The following is a 20,216-nucleotide window of genomic DNA, read 5'->3' as shown; positions in this document are numbered from 1 at the left end:
TCCCGGACAATGACGGTATGTCTTGGGTAAGATCCTGGTTGCATAATCACAAGGCTGGATCTTGGAAACGATAAAGAGGAACATGAAATATCATAGTTAACAACTTAACATTACAAATGGATACTGCCACACATCAAGGTATGAAACAGAAACTTTACAGATAGGATCTAGGGTCCCAAATCCAAATCCAAATCCAAATCCAAATCCAAACAAGCTCTGACATGGGAAATTATTCAATACTCATGAAATAACGCTCTCTCCTCTCACATAATAGTGGATTTTACTAATTAACATATAATGAAATTATGTCAGAAGACAGAAACACTACTTCCAAAATATTGAATAATTTTTCTTGATAGAACGCCTAGATATGTGCAGTCTAATGTACACTTGATTTTTGTTTGGATGGGGGAGATGATTTTTGATAGGTTGACGGCATATCAGACAGTTAGACAATCTTTCTTCTACATCACCCCGTGAACACCCTGAGACGGTTTCTGATCGGTTGACGACATATTGGACAGTTACTCAATCTAGCTCCACAGTCCTGACAAGTCTGCAATGAAATAATTTACTCAAAATAATTACAATACCACCTAAACGACGGAGAGGACAAAGGCAAAATATGAAAATATCAATGAGTTTAGCTCACCAGGTGCCCACAGCCAAAGGCCAAGTCCTTTGCATTCGTTAAACAAATAGGGCAAACCTGTATGCAAATTGGGTAGAAAATAAATTAGTGTTCCCAAACTGATAAAATCCAGTAAGCAAAGCAATACTCGTGCAGACCAGAAACAAGATTCAACAAGTTAACATGACCCTGTAAGACGAGAAAGTATCTCCTAAGCCTGCTTTATGGACCAGAAAAATAATTTACACTATAAGAGACCTTGCATTAAGTTAACAGATTATTGTGTCCCCAATACTGACACCTTTGTTACTATACACCAAACACAACTTGCCATCTGATATAAATTTTTCTTTTTCTTTTTTTTTTCTTTTTTTCTTTTTTTATCATGAGACTTATTGTAGACCATCATACCATTTGTCACATAGAAATTGTACGGAATTAGTGACTCCAAATGTTTGAAAAGTGAGCAGGATTTGACTAGGGCAGCAAACCAAGCATTTTGTTCAGTCTTATTTCTAATCATTTCATAATTTTTTGGCCACCTAGTCTGGCCATGTTCATTGCAATGATATATAAACAGGCAATATACTCATGTTTAATGCAAAACACACTATAATTATACCGCCTGGTTTCGTTCATCTGCCTCCGTTGATGGAAGGCTGCTTGGCTGAGGAGTTGGCATTTGAGGACGACTGTACGGAACTGGAGGAGGGCGTGGAACAATTTTCTTTGCTCTTCCTGTCGCACGTCTTTTGTCCAATAGAGAAAATGCAGATTAGAAAGCATTCACAAGCTAGTTTAAGTTCAATAACATCACATTTATGTTTTATCTACAATTGATACTATAAGCTAGGATGCAAGGATACCCCATTTCTGCTCAGGTACTTGTTTCTGATACATATCATAATAGATACTTCTAAGATACGTACTCAGTTTTTTTTTTTTTTTTAAGAAAAAGTACCAACACGCTCGTGATACTGCTTGCATACTGTTGTAACCCAACCCCCTTGATAGTGAGAGATAACTCAAACTTGTAAGAATTTTTATTTATATTTTTTTTTTATAATCGTTTCAATAATGGACAATTATCTAGTTGTCTTTTTTTTTTTTTTTTGTATAAAATTATCTAGTTGTCTTTTATTTACTCTTTTAGAGCTTGGTCTGTATTTTAAACAACATTTAATGGCTATTGATTTACTTTATTATTCATTATTGTTTTTAAATTAATATATGCTTAATAATTTAGAAAAAATAAATGCCTAACAATATATTTAAAATATATATAAATAAAATATATTTAATAAGTAAATAATACACATATACCCATTATATGGTATCCAATTTTTTCAAGAATTGCCATATCCCATATCATACCCATACCTGTACTTGCGCATCTTAGACTATATCTTAAATCCTCATTTAAATTATTGGCAAAACTTAAATATAGTTACTTTAATGGTGTTATTTAAGTTTTTCAATTAAATTCTTCCACATACATGCATTGGTCAATGCAATACAAACAGTTTTATCTCTTTTCCAAAAATAATTAAATTCATCTATATGACTTCTTGGCTAATGCGAATGTAGAATATAAAGGGGAACTTAAATACTTTTAAGTTTTATTCATAAATTATTGGTTGTCCAATTACCTCCATTGTGCAGCAAAGCTCTAATTTCAGATAAGTACCATCAAGTTTTCACCAAATATTAGAAAACTATAAAATGAAAAAGATGGATAAGCAATCCTACCCAAGTATGCCAAATTCCCTTGCTGCTTGGTACTGGATGGGGATCTCCATTAGGGCAGCTAGAGCAAAAGCTGTTTCTTTCTCTGAGGACGATACATTTTTAGACATAATTGCAGTGAAGTTAACAAACTACAAACAAAGAAGACATATATTAAAAGTCAATGCACGTTGAATTATATTCAACTTATATGGAACGATACAGAGAACTTATATGGCATTCAAAGCTAATTGTGTGCTAGTACTGCGATACCTGAAAATTATCAAATTCACGTGTAGGGATCTTGTCATCAAAGTTCTTCATGTCTTCCCAGGGTCCATCACCAACTCCGACAAGAACAATTGAGAGTGGATATGAACTGGAAGTTAAAATTTAAAGGTAAATTTGTTTAATTCAACACTACTGCTTTTACTTTAGCAATTTTCTTTAATGTCTGTTTGTTGACACCTTGACGTCAGTGGCTCCACCATATTCACTTATTTCTCAGTCCTTGTAAATTATTGCACAACATTTACTGAAAATAAAGGAGACGAAATCTATACATAGCAAATTTTTTAATCTTAATCTTAGGACTTGCGTTGAGAGTGATGTCAAACATGTTTTGGAAACAGTTGATAACAGTAATAGCCCACAAGGCAGAAACATGGTTCTACAAGGCAAAAAAAAAAAAAAAAATCCTCTTTTCTTCTCTCTTGTCAGTAAAAAAATTTATCAGTCAGTGAGGCACATAAACTATTGAACAGACCTTGCCCATCACAACCTACAAACTAAAATGACCAACACTAAACTGCTGCACATGTACCTTATTTGTCATACATTCTTCAGAATAACCAATTGTCAAACAGAAAAATTAAGCATTACAACAGATTCATACCATATCTAATGGTACCACTATCAGTGTGTTCATTTTTTTTCCCTTATGGATTTGAATTCATCATCCAGTAATTTTTTTCATTGACAACAATCTCCAGTATTTTTTTCTTATTATTGAACAGAAGAAAGCCTACTCTAGCTTTTTCAAGAATGACACAGAAAATGGATAGCAAAATAGTTCATAATGTAATTATTGAAAATTAAAGATAAATTATAAGATCAAAAGGCACGGGCGGGTGGGGGGTGATTTAACAGAGGCCTAAAAGGAGAAATTTAAATCATCAATCTGCAAGGTCACCTCGCATTGACAATTGATTTGATTGTCTGTTCTTCTTGTGGACTTAGTTCTTTCTCACTTGTATTGACGCTTCTTGTAACCTTCACAATAGAAGACATTGCTTGAAATAAGAAAGATTGTGTGCATGCAACACTGTCAGTTCAAGAGATTTTGAAAGATGACTTTGAATTTAACCTGGCCATCAGCAATGAGAACCAGTACATGGTACTGTCCACCACTTTTCTCTACAATGTCAATAGCAGCCTCAACTACCGGAGCATAAGAAGTTGGCCCTTAAACACAATTACACAAATCAATGAAAAGCCACAACTTTTGAGAAAAAGAAAAATATTATAGAATGATGTTAAACAATAAAATTCCATGGTTTTGGTAGTGGAAAGTAATTGCCAATTAGTGAAAATACCAGATTTCAACTAAAGGGAATAAAAAACCAACCTGCAAGTCGCAAGTTAGGAACTATTTTTTTGTAGCAGGACAAAACTTCTTCAAAACCATGGCAAGGTGTATGATCATTGTGAAAACTAAACACTTCCTGATCGTGAGTTGTCGCTATAACAGAAAATAGATCCAGTGATTATATGAAAAAATGAGAGAAACTCGCCCAGATATTCAACTTTAGGGGACTAGACATACCGTCACCAAAACCAAAACAAGGAATTAAGTTGTCTTCATCGAAAGGGGATAAAGTCTTCCCAATGATAGAGATTGCCTTCTCATATGGATTAGGTGTATCTCCAATGGCATGTAGGCTTCGGTTGTTGAATGAGGTTTTGCCTTCAATAACAAAAATGATGCATTGGCTTCCCAGATACACAACCAAATGCAAACCATTTTGACAAATAAATAATACCACAGACAAAACTGATGCATTGCTCCACTTTAGATTCTTGACTATGTGATCATTGCATTATACCCAGACTGGACAGGCAGTGGCATCGTAAGTAGAAAACGCATGTTAATAAAGTACAGGGAGGAGGGACAAACAACTGATTACATGTTACAGAGGGCCTGCTAGAGATGCAGTGACCTTCACTAAAATACCTTCTACACCAAAACTATCTAGTGTCAAGTCTAATAATGCATATCCCTTAAGGTTGAGAAAAAACTATTCAAGAAGATAATAAGGAACATAATCTTTTTTTTTTTTTTTTCAAATTAAGTCAGATTAAACCCCAGGGTCTTGTAAAGACAAATATTAACCAGGGGACCTCAATTTCTGCCCCACGAATAACTCATACGATAATGAATGAAACTGTAGAGTGTGCATATCTACTTCCACAAACCTGTCCATTCATTGCTTTTAGTGAAATCAATTCCAACGATAAGATTTGATGATTCTAGACCTGCCGTTCTCAATGCTGCAGTAACCTATTAGAAAAGACAGCCGATTCAAAAATTCATCTTCATGTTAAAGGTTCTACATACATTAAGTATCAGATGATTTTGCAATGTTATTCTGTGGCATGCATATTGTTGCCAATAATTTCTAAACTCTCAGATTATAAAAATTCAAAAAATCTGATGATTTAATGAATGGGAAATATACAAACTGTCATCCATGGTTACTAAAATTTAGCACTCTGTTACTAGCCATAGTTGGGTAGAAACTAGACCATTGAGTATGACTGCTGATCCATAAAGATCAACCAAGAACTCCAGAACACTGTATTACAGTTAACCTTCTGTAAGATGTTCCTTAAATGTAAATTAAGGCCTTGTGTTACACGTGGTTTGGCAGGCTTTTGTATAAGAAATATAGGAAATGACTTTGCTTAAGATTATAATCTGCGTGTCAAAACTACATTACAACCAACTAATGAGTGGACAATGAAAAAAATTTCCTCAATGCTTATTAAAGATTAAAGATTACACAACAATAGAGGGACATCTATTTTTTCTCTATTTTCTTTTTGATTTCTAAGCCAAAATGTCGAATGCAATCCAACAATCCTATAGGTGATGTAAGAAAAAATCTACTAATTTTTGTAATTCATTAATTTTGGTTTTTTTTTAATGTAATTTTCGTTATTTTAGGTTTAGGGTTATTATTTCCTTATTTTTAGGTGCTTTTAATGCTTTTTAGGTCAAATTAGGTTCTTATTATGTTTCAGTATTAATTAGGATTTATTTTGAAGTTATATTTTCTTGCCTGTTAAGTTTTACAAAGCCTTTAAATTGGCCTCCAAGTCTATAAACATGTTTTTTAACAATTATTCAATCAATAAAAGTTCAGACTTTGTTTTCTCCATTTTCTAGTGGATTCTAGACTTTCTCTCCTTGTGTACTCAAGAAATGTCACTTTCGCACCCTGCATCAATTGGTATCAAAGTCTGGTCCTTACCCTGGTCTGATGGCTACTAAACATGACAGCAGCAATTCTAGTAACCGAAATGTTAAAGCATAAGTTCTTAGAAAGGAATTCATTCAACTTCAGCAAGATGCCCAACAAGTATTATGCAAACTACAGCCAGCAGTCGCTACCCCTCTCGCTAGGAAATAATCCCATGCAACTCCAATCAATATACTCAAAAACACACTCCTAAATACAAGAATATTTCATTCTTTGATGGGATGATGAGCAAGTTGGAATTTATTGATTGGCTTCTTGATTTGGAAGAATGTTTTAACTTTTGGAAGATTTGTGATGAAAAAAGAGTAGAGCTTGCATTTAATATATTGAACGATAAAGTAGAGGAATTGTGGTAAGACATTCAAATCGATAAAAAGCGTCGAGGTAAGCATCCATTTCGCTTTTGGAAAAGAATGAAAAAGATGTTAGTTGATTTATGGTTTCCGCAAGATTATTATAATATACTAGATTATACAAGTGTTAATTATAGATCTGTATATTCATATGAAAAGGAATATGTTGAAAACATGAAAGGTCAACCACAAAACCAATATTATCACATCCAAATCCATGTGTCAAGTAAAGAAAAGGGTTTGAGGGTTGACAAGATGCAGCCAATTTTTAAAGAAAATTTTGAAGTGAATGAAAAAGATCAAAACTTGCAACAATTTGCTGAATTGAATGTTGAAAATCTAACTTTTCAAAAGTTTGATGAAGATGTCAAAGAAAAGAAGATTGAGTTGATTGTGAATAATGGTGAAAATCAAAAGATGGTAATTATTGAGAATATTGTGGAAGATTCAATTGAGGTCAAATATGAGGATGAGTCCATAACCCATAGTGCCTAGGTTTCGGTTGATTGGCTAAAGATGACTACACAATCGGTTGATTTTCTTGTAGTAGAAAATTTTGATTTTATCATCAACTTTTTGTTAATTGATGTTGCAAATAAATTGAAGGCAAAGGAGAAGAAATTTTATGCTACACTATATGAAGGATACAAGTTTCAAAATCATATTAAGTTACTAAACCATTCAAAGTATTTGTTTATTTGGAGCGGAAGATTTTAGAATCTATAATTTATTTTTTGTAATTCATTAATTTTGGTATTTTTATGTAATTTTTGTTATTTTAGGTTTAGGGTTATTATTTCTTTATTCTTAGGTGCTTTTAAAACCAAATTAGGCTCCTATTATGTTTAGGTATTAATTAGGATTTATTTTAAAATATATTTTCTTGTTGTTAAGTTTTATAGAGCCTTTAAATCAGTCTCCAAGTCTGTAAACGTTTTTGTTTTTATTTAAATTATTTAATTAATAAAAATTCAAACTTTTTTCTCTCTATTTTCAGGTGGATTCCAAACTCTCTCTCATTATGGACTCAAGGAACCCTCGTGGGTTTGAGTTTATATTCTTGAAGCAAAGGCCGTTTTTTTTTTTTTTTTTTTCTCTTAAAGTAGACATGTTCTGCTTTTTGTCGCTTTCGCATAGCACATCAATAGAGATCCTTTTTTTCTAATGACGAGAAACCTCTTTAAGGCAGGGCCACTAAGTGTACCCAACCTTGCCTAGTAAACCCCAGATACATGACCTTAACCAAAAGACCTTAGTTTTTGTTTTGTGGGAGGGGGAGGGGGAGGGGGAGGGGGGTGGGAGCCCAACCAATTGAGCTACCCTCTATGGAGAATGTCACAATCCTAAAGAGAACATTATAGAAAAGAAAACTGGAATTCTCAACAAATACTAGCTAAAAAACATATTATTATTTATAATTTTAAATAATTAATTAAAATGAGCTTTTCTATAAACAGTACAAGGATTCTTTTGTCGCATACTCATGTCCGCTATACAAGACTCCTCTTTTTACAAGGCATAGAAGACATGGCTGACAGAAAGCCTAACCCCAATAAAGTTTATGAAAGGATAAGTTAATTAATTAAAGAAATACATTATAAGTCATTACATTTTGTGCTACATCATCAAATTTTTTGAAAAATAGGACTTGATAAGAATGTATTTTTATATATATATATATATATAGCTATATCACCAGGCATATCATAATTTTCTTTCTATCCTTTTTAATATATATATATATATATATATATATATTAATGTATGCAATAATGTATTATGCATTTACACAATCTCAAAACTAATTGAAACTTAATGATTCTGATAGGACCATCACTTTTTACTACCATAACTTTACATATTCTTGAACCTAAATGTAACTTACAATAGAAATTACATGTAATACAAGCAACTTGAGTGGAGACACTATTTATTTATATTTATTCATTTTTAGTTTATACTGAAAAAAAAAATTTCTATTTCACTACCGTATTCGTATTTTTATGCTAAGTAGTATTTAAGGACAGGTTAAAGGGTCCAGTTCTGCTTCTACTTAGAGAACCATACATTATTTTCATCAACTTCGAGATAAAGATAATAAGCTCCCACTTCAGTCCATTACGATCTAGTTTAGTCCACTTCAATCCATTCAAGCTCAATTCAATCCAATTCAGGTTAGTATAAACTAAAACTAAATAAAGTTGTTATCTTAATTATTATTATCTCTATCTCTTAAAGTTGATGAAAATGACATATGGTTCTTTAAGCGGGAGCAGAATTGGACCCTTCACCTTGGCCTTGAATACTACATTAGCATATGAAAATGAATACAATAGTGGAATATGATTTTTTTTTTTTTTTTTTTTTTTTGGTGAGTATAAACTAAAAATAAATAAAACTGTTATTTTTTTTCCTTTGATTATTAGATGTGATTCTATATTATTAAAAGTATGATATATAATGATGGGAAAATTAATGGATGCCCTAAAGACATTGGTTTAAAAAAATTTTAAAATTTTTATAAGAAAAGAAAAAATCAATTAATTTTTTTTACGGTTTTTTATATTTTCCATGAAAGTGAAATCAAAAATTTCCTAAAATGATTTATTAACAGTTACCCTAAGGGCACCTGTTAACATAACTCTATAATGATATAATATGATTCTATTACATAACATGACTTGGATAATTTTGTATTTATAACTCTTACCTTTTATTTTGAATATTATTCTCATTATATTTTATTCTATAAATTTACTATTCTCTCTCATATTTTCTCCCCAAAAAAAAGGTGATTATGCTATCTCTCTCTTTAGATTTTTGATTCTTTCTTGCAACTCTACTTTAATTTGACAAATTTTTATGTTTTTTTAATATCTCTACTTTCAATTGATACATTTTAGTGTTACATTTTTTGAGTTCCCCATCACAAATTCTCTCTTTCCCTTTTTATATCTTTGGTTTGATTCTTTTTTTTTTTTTTTTTTTGAGTTAATCCTTGTTAGTTTGGAAGTGAGAATTTGAATTTATATCAAAAAACACAATCTACCTGTTTATTTATTTGAAGGTGTCATTGTGTCTGTCAATTATTTGAGTAAATCAAAAATACCAAATATGATAAATTATTGTAGGGTCACGTTTTTCAGCCCAAGCCCAAGATATATGGGATCTTGGACCAATGAACCCAATACAAAAAATTTGTAGAGGTGGGTTGAAGAGCCAGGCTTTAGTGCACGTATAACAGTTAATATGGTGTTTGTCACGATCAAGCTGAGATGAACTAAGTTTATCAAGGAAAATTGGTCCTCGGCAAAATCCGAGAAGCCTTTTCCAGTTCGCGTTGAGTGTTAGGGGTTCCAAAGTCCCCCCCAGTTGTCTCCCATTCCATCCTTTTTATACCCCATTTCCCTCCTCTAGATTTTTAGATTCGTAGCGCTCTTACTTGTCCCATCTGCCCATCCCCAAAGTTGTTGGGAGTGGTTGTAAAGGCAGAGAGGCATGACTATGTCAGGTACGGAGCACTGAATGCAATAATGGCAGTTTTTCCTTAGATATTTCCCTTCTTCCCGTTGTCCTTTTCTGCCTTAGTACTTACCATATTCCATGGAATGACCCGGAGTGTCACTCCCAGTAGTAGGCTGCTCCCTTTGTCCTCGGCTACATCCATGGCCGAGGAGGGGTTCTTCCTTGGACTAGGCCCCTGGCCCAATGTAGATATTGACATGAGTTTCCCGGTTTGTTACCCCCCACAATAACCCCTCGAGATTCTTCTTTTCTTCCCCATGGGAGGAAAGGAGGATCTCGATGTGATAATTGTCCTTTCGCGCCCATTTTACACTGTGCCTGGTTGTGAAACATTCTTTTAATTTATCCAAGTCGCGTTCCTGCCGTTTCGATACACGAGACGCGCTTTCATTAAAGTCTTTTTACAAGGTGATGCGAATCCAACGGCTGAAGGCTGCTTTGGAAATTGAGCAAGATTTATCTCGCTTGTAATTCTTTCTTGGAGATTTGGGCGAATTGATTGTCACCAGGTTTACCTCCTATATAAGACACGTGGGGGGGTTGTTCTTCTTCATTCGCAGATCCTTGAGTCCTGCGGGAGTCTCAAGCTCTTAACTCTTCAAATGTTCCCAAGGGCCCTACCAAGGTGATTGAGACTTAGGGAATGAAATGATCAAGGATAAGGGTGAGGGTGAACGTCCCAAGCCCTCTTCAGAAGCCATAGGCATCACCAAGATTCAGAATGACACAGTTAATGCAATGAAAGTAGAGGCCAAAGATATTTCTCCCCTTCGACCGGACAAGAAAGAAGTCTCTCTTCCTTCAGCCAAAATCCAAAGCAAGTGAAGGTCGCATCAGATTTTTGATGCGACAAAATTTGGATTTCATCCAGCGCCGTGTGTCACGCGTGTGCAAATTTGGATTTCTCATCGCCAGTACCATCCATACTTGCTCGATTGCTGCTAGAGCAATACTTGCTCGATTGCTGCTAGAGCAAAATTGTGGATTTGGCGTCTCTGCTTCTTCTTCTCTCCCATTGCCGGTACCATCCATACTTGCTCGATTGCTGCTGGAGCAAGATTGTGAATTTAGCGTCTCTACTTCTTTTCTCACATCGCCGATACCATCCATACTTGCTCGATTGCTGCTGGAGCAAGATTGTGGATTTAGCGTCTCTGCTTCTTCTTCTCTCCCATCGCCGGTACCATCCACACTTGCTCGATTGCTGCTGGAGCAAGGTTGTGGATTTATCGTTCCCATGGACTGCTTTCTATAGTTAGCTTTTGAAACAGGCTTGTCTAAGCCCTTTTATGTACAATGTACTTCTTCTTTATCTAATAAAAAGATAACTTTATTTTACTTTGCGAACCTTTCCTTTTCTGCAAAAATTGTTTTATGAATGGGTGTTGGCATCTTTTCTTTCAAATAGTATTTAAAATTGATACCGTTGATGGTAAAGAGTTGTCACCCTAAATTTACCAAAATTGACGGGCACACGACCGCTAACTTTAAATAAGTTAACTATATAGGGCTAATCAGGAAGATAACCGCATGCTCTACATTGCGAATAGCGCAACCGCCAAAGGACATGTAATTTAAAGTAAACATTCCGAGGGGATCACCGGGTACTAAGGTACTTTTCAACATTTACGATGATGTTTATAGCATTGGCTTCCCTTAAGTGTCTGGTCTAAGGACCAAGGCATGATTGAATTTAGTTTAAACACTTAGAAAATTGCCAGTGCGTGTTAGTTTCCACAACCTTAGTTTTGTCTAGTACTTAGATTCTTCTTGAAGTAACTAGTTTCCCCATAGGCTTGAGTCCGAGGACCGAGGCATGATCAAGTCCAGCTTAGTCATTTAGAAAGTTGTCAGTGTGAGGTCCGAGGACTCGACATAGCTAAGGTTCTGTTTAACCGCTCCAAAAAATCCTGGTGCGTGTTAATTTCCCCAAAGCAAGAGGTCCGAGGACCCGACATAGCTAAGGTTCTGTTTAACCGCTTCAAAAAATCCTGATGCGTGTTAACTTCTCCAAAGCAAGAGGTCCAAGGACGCGACATAGCTAAGGTTCTATTTAACCGCTTCAAAAGATCCTGCTTTGGCCCTCAACTTCTTTTTCCAAAGGGAATTCAACGAACTGGGCTACTAGACCCGCAAAAACTAGCCCCTTGACAAGTGCACGGGGCACATACTTGGCGTCAGAAGCCCCTAGAACTGCGCCCCATTTAGCAATCCTTCCCACGTAATCAGTACTTCGAAGTGTAGACCTAAGCAGAAGCTGAGTTATGACAACAACTGTGTGTTATTGGAAATAATGGGGAAGCTTTCGCTTAGCTTGCACCACCGCCAAAATGGTCTTCTCGAGAGACTCTTGCTGATAAGAGCTTGATCCCATCATGATTAACTGTTGCATTCGTTAACGCACAAGCTCTTCTCACAGACGGCGTCAATTGTAGAGTCACGTTTTTTAGTCCAAGCCCAAGATATACGGGATCTTAGACTAGTGAACCCAGTACAATAAATTTGTAGAGAGTGGGTCGAAGAGCTAGGCTTTAGTGCACGTATGACAGTTAATATGGTGTTTGTCACGATCAAGCTAAGATGAACTGAGTTTATCAAGGAAAATTGATCCTTGGCACAATCCAAGAAGCCTTTTCCAGTTCGCGTTGAGTGATAGGGGTTCCAAAGTGCCCCCCAGTTGTCTCCCATTCCATCCTTTTTATACCTCATTTCCCTCCTCTAGATTTTTAGATTCGTAGTGCTCTTACTTATCCCATCTGCCCATTCCCAAAGTTGCTAGGAGTGGTTGTAAAGGCAGAGAAGCATGGCTATGTCAGGTACGGAGTACTGAATGCAATAATGACAGTTTTCCCTTAGATATTTCCCTTCTTTCCGTTGTCCTTTTTTGCCTTAGTACTTACTATATTCCATGGAATGACCCGGAGTATCACTCCCAGTAGTAAGCTGCTCCCTTTGTCCTCGGCTACATCCATGGCTGAGGAGGGTTCTTCCCATGGCCGAGGAGAGGTTTTTCCTTGGACTGGGCCCCTAGCCTAATGTAGATATTGACATGGGTTTTCCGGTTTGTTACCCCCACAATTATATATTTGTAAAAATAGAGAAATAGATATTACTTTTATAAATTGTTTAATTTCTAAAGGGAAAAAAATTATCTACAATCAAATTTAGGAATATACTACAATATACTGCACCTCAAAATAATAATTATATATAAGGTGAATATGTGTAACAAAAACATAAAACTCCTATTCTGCTCTTGAGTGACCCTATTTTTGGCTTTGCATAAACAATGAAATCCCTAGTTTACCATTAAGTGACCCTAAATCTTGTGGATGAACCTAAGATGGTTTAAGCGATAATGTTCCTAACTTGCACTTGGCTTATCAATGAAATCTCTATTTTGTCATTAAGTAATCCGATTCACCCAAAACTAAAAAACATCATAACCTAAACCAACAGTGTAAAGGCAAAACAGATGTATTTGTTTATGTTGTGCTTATCACAACATTTAGGGAGATCATTTCTCGAGTTTATATAATTTTCCCATAAAAATAAATTGAGAACTCGACTTATTCCGACTCCCCAAATTGTTAGTTCAACAACTCTTCTCTTAATAGGCTAAGACCTTAAACTCTCTCTCTCTCTCTCTCTCTCTCTCTCTCTCTCTCTCTCTCTCTCTCTCTCTCTCTCTCTCTCTCTCTCTCTATATATATATATATATATATATATATATATAACTTTTTGTTCATTTCTTCTAAAATTTTGCCAACTTGCCATGTAGGTTTTTGGAAAACTCACATTTTTCAACATTATCATTCTAAATATATAGGACTAATTACAACTTATCCATTTGTGGTTTGACCGAAATTTAGGTTGCCTACCTGTGGTTTGAAATTTGGCATTTTACATGTTTGAGATTAGCTCAATTAGGGTTTAGTAACTCACTTCTATTAAAAATTAGGCTAAATATGTATTTTTGCTCCTATTTTATATCTCTCTCCTCCCAAAATTACATAAATGCAGAGAAAGCCAAGGAAGCCTTGTATTCCTTTCTCAATTAGACTTGACAATCAATCAAAAATTTTGGTTAAGTTATGTAATTATGTATATAGACTGTTCTAATTAGTGTACTTCCCTCAAATAAAGCAATGGTGCTAAACGGAGTCAGTGACACAATTGTCTTTTAATGACCAAATTGGTTATTCTTTATAAGTCTTGGACTTAATTGGTATTAGCTCAAACCTTTGGATAGTTTATTGGAATTTACCCAAAAAAACTTAAAACTAATCAAATTCTACTAAAATTTCTCTTTACATAATTTCTAAATATGTATCATATTGTTATACGTAAATATTTTAATTCAAATTTTTTCGTGCTATGGGTGGGGACTAATTATTTTGAGAAATTAAGAATGCCTTGACTGTGACAATTGGTACTTTAATAAAAACTGGCCTGTGGTACACTACAACACCGGTCAAAAACATATTTGACAGTGAGGATTGACGTGTTTCACGTTACTTGTTCTTTTTGGTGGGTCTCGTATTCAAATTCTTTTTTTCTTTTTTTCTTTTTTTGGTACCAAAAAATGGTAGAGGGTGTAATTAGTGTGGCTTCCTTAACAAAAGCGTGACCATAATAGAATCCTACCCGCTTCTAGGCAAGACCCCAAACTCCCAGTCTATAAGAAACTCATTTATTATTTTTAGGACCGTTTAGAATAAAGATTGGATATAAAAAATACCAAGACACAGCTAGTTATTGAGGCTCGACAAACTCCAAGTCATGAGACTTGTCTGTCCGGTATCTCTTACTTTTTCTTTTTCTTTTTTGTGGGTCTCTCATACTCAAATTATTTTGCGTAAGTGGTGGGAAACACTGAGAAGCAAAGTAAAGCCTACTGTCTTAACTACAGGCAATGCAATTATATTAGCGATAAGTGTAGTGGACCTTTCCTTTATTTAAAACAAAACGCGTTGACGTCATTACCTAACAGTCTTTTTCCAATGAATGGATGATTTGATTTTGAAGTATACACCATGTGGTCCACGAGGCATCATGTGCCTTGTTGTGGATGTAGAATATTTTACAGCTTGAATAAGTCAAATAAGTATATTCTTCTTCTTCTTTTTTTTCTTTAATAAGTAATCAAATAAGTATATTCCTTAAAGATTTTATAAATTTTATTACATAATCCTTGCAACTTTATTGATGATTGGTAACTCACCAATTTGTGGATTACAGTTATCTCAATTGATAAAGTTTTTTATGATTAAATAAGAGATTTAGGGTTCAATCTCCACCTACACTAAAAACCAATTGGTGTTTTAGTTTAATTAATGATCTTTAGGTTAACTAATATTTTCTGGTGTCTTCTATGTAAACATTTCAAGGACATTTCCTAGCTTCTCACACTTAATATGTACAAATATATGGACAAAAGTTCAATACAGTACATCAAGTGTAATATATTAAGGCTTCTCAATTAAATATAGTACAATATTTTCTTTTCTTTTCTAAGAATAATTAATTTCAATACAACAATGTGTTTGAATTTAATTAGAGAACCTAATGTAATATACCTAAGACTTGTTCCAAAGTTTTGTCCTAAAGATATACATATATATTAAGGAAGTGTTTGGCAAAGTCACAAAATTGATTCAAATCTAAGTGTAAACTGAATCATACACAAAACTAATTTAATTTTAAAATGATTTTATATTATATCAATTTTATCTAGAATCATATCGGGCCATACATATAAAAAGTTTAAATATAAAGATATGGGGAATATAGATTTGAAAACTTACATTATTAATTTTAGAGTGAATGTAATTTTTTTAAAATAAATTAAGATAAAACTAACCTTTTAAGGGAATATGTCAAATCCCATTTTGAACAAAACAGTTAAAACCAATTAAATTGTTCTCAATTAACCTTGTTCTATGATATGTCAAATGCCACTAATACGATCTACTCTCGCCTATCAAATATTCAGCTATCCCTAAATTATTATTTTACCTTATAAAAAAAAATGGTAGAATTTACACGCATTTGAGTTGAAGCTTATTGAAAAAATCCATGATTTGTGACTTTTGTAAATAAATTTGGTAAATTTAAATTGCTATGCCATGATGGTCCAACTATAACAATACCCCAACAAATGGCATTGTTTTTGTTTATTTCATTATTAATAGAAGAATATTTAATAAAAAAAATATTAGTGACAATTTTTACAAAATATTTTTAAAAACATAAAAACAAAACAAAAAGACAGAGACTATCGAAATCAAATTAGAAGATAAATGCTCCATTTGTTTTCCGTAGAAATATTTTTCCTTAGTGGGAAAATGACTTGTTCTTCTATATATATTCAATTGTTAATATAACTGAAAAATATTTTTAATCGTTTAGACCACACGAAAAATCTTAATATTTTCATATAGATGCAATTATGGTAATAGAAACAATTGATAAGTGGTACGGTAATAAAAATTGCAGGAATACTGACATAGAATTATGGTGGTGGTTGTGCTAATGATGGTAGTAGCAATGGTGGGTTATACCAATGATGGTAGGGACAGAACTAGTGAGAGACCAGAAGGGGCATGCCCCCCTGGATTTTTTTCAATTGGCCCGCTCCAAAATTTAAATTTTGTCCCAAAAAACCTCAAGAATTAAAACAGTCATATAACTTATATGTTTTTTTTTTTTTAATAGAGTTCTAACATGTGGCGTCCGATGATCATATAACTTTACTGGTTGAGCTAACTGAAACCCACAACTTATATCCCTTCCAAAAAAATTCCCCTTTTTATCCAAAAAATAAAACAAATCTCTTAACAAAAAATATTCTTTGATTAAAAAATGTGTTTGGCATGATAGGTTGGTTATCCAAATAAAAAGTTTGGAAATTTGAGATTTGGGTAATGTGGATTTGTCTACCTAATGAATTATTTACTTAGTAGCCTACCAACTCTTTGAGTTTCTAAGACAACTGTGGAATGAACATTTTCAACCAAGAATATTATCAAAACTAGGTTTTGTAACAAAATAGTAGAAGACATTCTAATGGACTTTGATTTGGTTTATTAAAATGATAATAGTTGATTTTGATCTCAAAGGGTTGGTCTAATACTTCCTAAGGTCTCATGAAATCTATGCGGTCGTAAGTTCAAAACCTATAGCCAACATTTTGGGACTACCCTCAATGATTCATGCGTACTTTTCCTTTTTGTTAATACTAAATACTACTGCTACAATTTAACATTTTTTTTAGTTTAGTTTTGAATTTTGGTATATTTCTTATTCTTCTTGAATTATCAAAAACAAAAAAATTATTTGTTTCCTCAAAAAAATTTTAATGTTTCCTCAAAGATAGTGGTGGCGGTAGAGACATGGTGGCGATAATAACAATAGGTTATAGGGTGGATGGTGGTGGCAGAAAAGAACGAAAAGGTGTAGACAAAAAGGAAATGTTATTTATATTTCTCTTGTTTTGTTGGACAATGTTTTCTTCTGCACTAAACAAGAAAATTACAGAAAATGTTTTCCAACGAAGCATAAGTTGATATTATCATTATAAACTAAAGAAGCAAACAGCTGTAATCCATAAAGCAAACAAACTTTTTGAGAAAACCAAAGAACCACTAATGTCCACCAAGTCAACAACATTGTTTGGTACCAAGCTTTATATACTCATATTTGAAAACTTCACGGGCCCAAATATCCAGCAAAAATAAAGAACATGGGCCCAAACATCATTTTGAATTGATTATCCCTCGCACTCTCTTCCATACAAAAATTAATAAATTAAAATATAATATAATAATAATAATAATATATTTTAGACCAAAATTCAAAAATAAAAATTTGAGTCTAGATAACTAGATATTGACTTTTGGATTTTAAAGTCATCGACCATCAAATTTAGATAAGATTAACTCCTTTCCCATCAAAAAAAAAAAAATTTAAGCCCTTTACTTCAAAATAAATGAAACCCAATTTTTCATAGCCATTGAAAACAAGATAAACCCAAGAAAAATAAGTGATGAATATGTTCTTAGCTTCAATTTTTTTTGGACCTATACTAAGCTTCAATTTTTTGCTTAGCAAAACTCCATGTAAATTACTTTCACACAAAGACTATTTGAAAGAGACTAAAGGAAACTAACCTGGTCAAGGGTATGAAAACAACACAGACCCAAAAAAAAAAAAAAAAAAAAGTGATGAATATGTTCTTAGCTTCAATTTTTTGTTGCCCTTTACTCACCACCACTTTCACTACCACCACAACCACCATCTACTCTTCATTTAACATACATATATAGTTTCAATTTTTTGTTTAGCAAAAAACTCCATGTAAATTACTTTCACACAAAGACTAATAGAAAGAGACAAATTAAAGGAAACTAACCTCTTCAAGGGTATGGTAATTATCAGGGATGAAAGCATATTTCTTCTTGGCTGAAGACTTTCCTCCTCCTTCTATATTTGGTCCATGACTGGTACTAGTCATTGATGGTAGTCTGGATATAACAGCTGCAACAGGATTATGATGATGATGAGACGACCCCGTTCTTCCTTCCCCTGAACTAGCAACACTTCTCCGCCTACTTAAACTCCTATTACGTTTTGAAAATCTGCCACCCATTTCTCATCTTCTTTCAGTAAAACCTACCAAACATGGATATAAAGAGTGCACAAAAATAAATACTATTTTACCGTTCATTCAAAAAAATTTAAAAAAAAACATTACCTGTGTTAAAAAATAAAATATAAAACAAAAACAAGACGGATCAGATTCCCTTTGTTGCTTTGTTCTATGGAGAGCTTTGCTTAAAGCGGAGGAGAGGCATCGAATTCGATAGTGAGACTTTTGAGCTGTCAGCGTGTAGTGTAAAGAAGGTGCTGAAGATTGTCAGTACCTATCAATAACCATTTTATATTGGAAGGAAACTGGTTTATACGGAAAAATGGGCTCTTGTGCATAATTTATAAATTACACAGTACAATAGCTATATTATAAAACTATTTAATAAAATATTCCTGTTTTTGAAACACAATTTTTTCAAAATTAAGGTACAGGTAAAATTTGTTATTAACAATATTGAGTTTTATGTTTATAAAAAGTTAATACAGTATTTACGTATTGTTTTTTAGATTTCCTTTTTAAAATTCTGTCATATGAATTTTTTCTTATTAAAAAGAAGTATATTTTTTAGTTATATAATCAAATAGTCAAATTTTAAAAGAAGAACATAAAAAACAACATTTAAGATACTATACTTAGATTTTGTCCAATATAGGTGCCGTTTGGATTCAGCGTTTTCCGCTGAATCCAAGCTGCATTTTTCCTTTTTTTTTTTTTTTTTTTCCTCACTTCACATGTTTCAGGGACAATAAGCACTGTAGCGCACTGTAGCAGCACTGTTTATCACTGTTCACGCACTAAAAAAATATTAAAAATGGGTCTCACGATATTATTCACACATTTAAAAATTATTTTGTTACAGTACTTTCAGTTTTCAGTTTTCAATTTTCAGTTTCAGTAACAATAAGTTCAATCCAAACAGACCCATAATTCACACAAAAGTATATAGGAAAATTTATAACCCAGCGTATAATAATAGGTAGCCCTCATGTTTGGTAAGAATTAATTTTATAGTGTCCTCGGTTTTGGAGAAATTATAAAAAGTCTTCATCTTAGAAAAGTGACAAGTGACGTGGTTCAGTAAAAGAAAAATTTTCATTTATTTAAAATTTTTAAACTATAAATTTTTTTTAAACTCTCACTAATTCAGCAATTTTTAACAATTAATAGAATAAAAGAGAAGTGACGTGTTCCGCTATAATCTCTCATCCTTTTTATAAAAATTCCTCTGATGGGTTAATTTGATTGGGCAACGCATGGTCCAGAGAAAGCATATCAGCAATTTTAAAAAGCTACGAAAAGTAGAAACCCAACTACCATGAAGGCACGCAACATCTTCAAATTCAATCAACTCCGGTTAAGGAATTCAATATGCTCCGGTTCCGGCGAGTTCAAACTCGAGTAATCCGACTCGAGTTGACTCGGTATACGCAGTGTCAACTCGCTCGATCCGATGAGTCTTCGTTCTGAGTTGGACGAGTCGACTCGGATAACTCGCCGTTGAATTCGTCGGAGGCACAGCGGGCACAGGAAAACTTAGACCAGCTTACTCGGCGGACCATAATCCGGCGATCCAAGGCCTTGACTCGGTAACCAGAAGCTCCAAGAAAGTGATACTGGTTCCGGATCCGGCGAGTTCCAGCCGGAGCTCCGTTATCTTCTTGCCGTTCGGATCTATGGCTTTTGGATCTGGATTTGGATTCGAAAAATCTTCGACCAAAATGATTTTTCCGGCGAAATAATTTCCGGTTCACCATGCTTTTTTATCTTTAGTCATTTCTCCAAATCTG

The 20,216-nt window shown here is 33.7% G+C and overlaps 1 protein-coding gene across 2 annotated transcripts; it reads right to left on the bottom strand.

Annotated features, from left to right (window-relative positions):
- Positions 1-61: 61 nt before the first annotated feature.
- On the bottom strand, positions 62-18,728 carry LOC126720289 (E3 ubiquitin-protein ligase RGLG4-like). Of its 2 annotated transcripts, none has more exons than XM_050422619.1 (12): positions 18,532-18,728; positions 18,190-18,449; positions 4,832-4,916; positions 4,182-4,322; positions 3,984-4,097; positions 3,723-3,820; positions 3,549-3,628; positions 2,630-2,735; positions 2,381-2,508; positions 1,254-1,380; positions 653-709; positions 62-556 (listed from the first exon to the last, which is right to left on the bottom strand). In XM_050422619.1, exons 2-12 carry the CDS (start codon positions 18,424-18,426, stop codon positions 470-472), a joined length of 1,260 nt encoding a protein of 419 aa, XP_050278576.1. In that variant the 5' UTR covers positions 18,427-18,449; positions 18,532-18,728; the 3' UTR covers positions 62-469. The 2 variants fall into 2 exon arrangements, with proteins under 2 accessions (XP_050278576.1, XP_050278578.1); XM_050422621.1 differs by having other exon boundaries at positions 18,190-18,415; positions 18,532-18,727.
- Positions 18,729-20,216: the final 1,488 nt, after the last annotated feature.

Source organism: Quercus robur, chromosome 4 (genome assembly GCF_932294415.1).
Source record: "Quercus robur chromosome 4, dhQueRobu3.1, whole genome shotgun sequence".
Classification (NCBI taxonomy): domain Eukaryota; kingdom Viridiplantae; phylum Streptophyta; class Magnoliopsida; order Fagales; family Fagaceae; genus Quercus; species Quercus robur.
This window is presented reverse-complemented; position numbering and strand designations above follow the sequence as displayed.

Coding starts and splice junctions, on each gene's coding strand:
- LOC126720289 (XM_050422619.1), bottom strand. CDS start 18,426: ATGGGTGGCAGATTTTCAAAACGTAATAGGAGTTTAAGTAGGCGGAGA. Junction 4,917..18,189: donor ATTACCATACCCTTGAAGAG/GTTAGTTTCCTT, acceptor CTTTTCTAATAG/GTTACTGCAGCATTGAGAAC. Junction 1,381..2,380: donor AGGGAATTTGGCATACTTGG/GTAGGATTGCTT, acceptor ATTGGACAAAAG/ACGTGCGACAGGAAGAGCAA.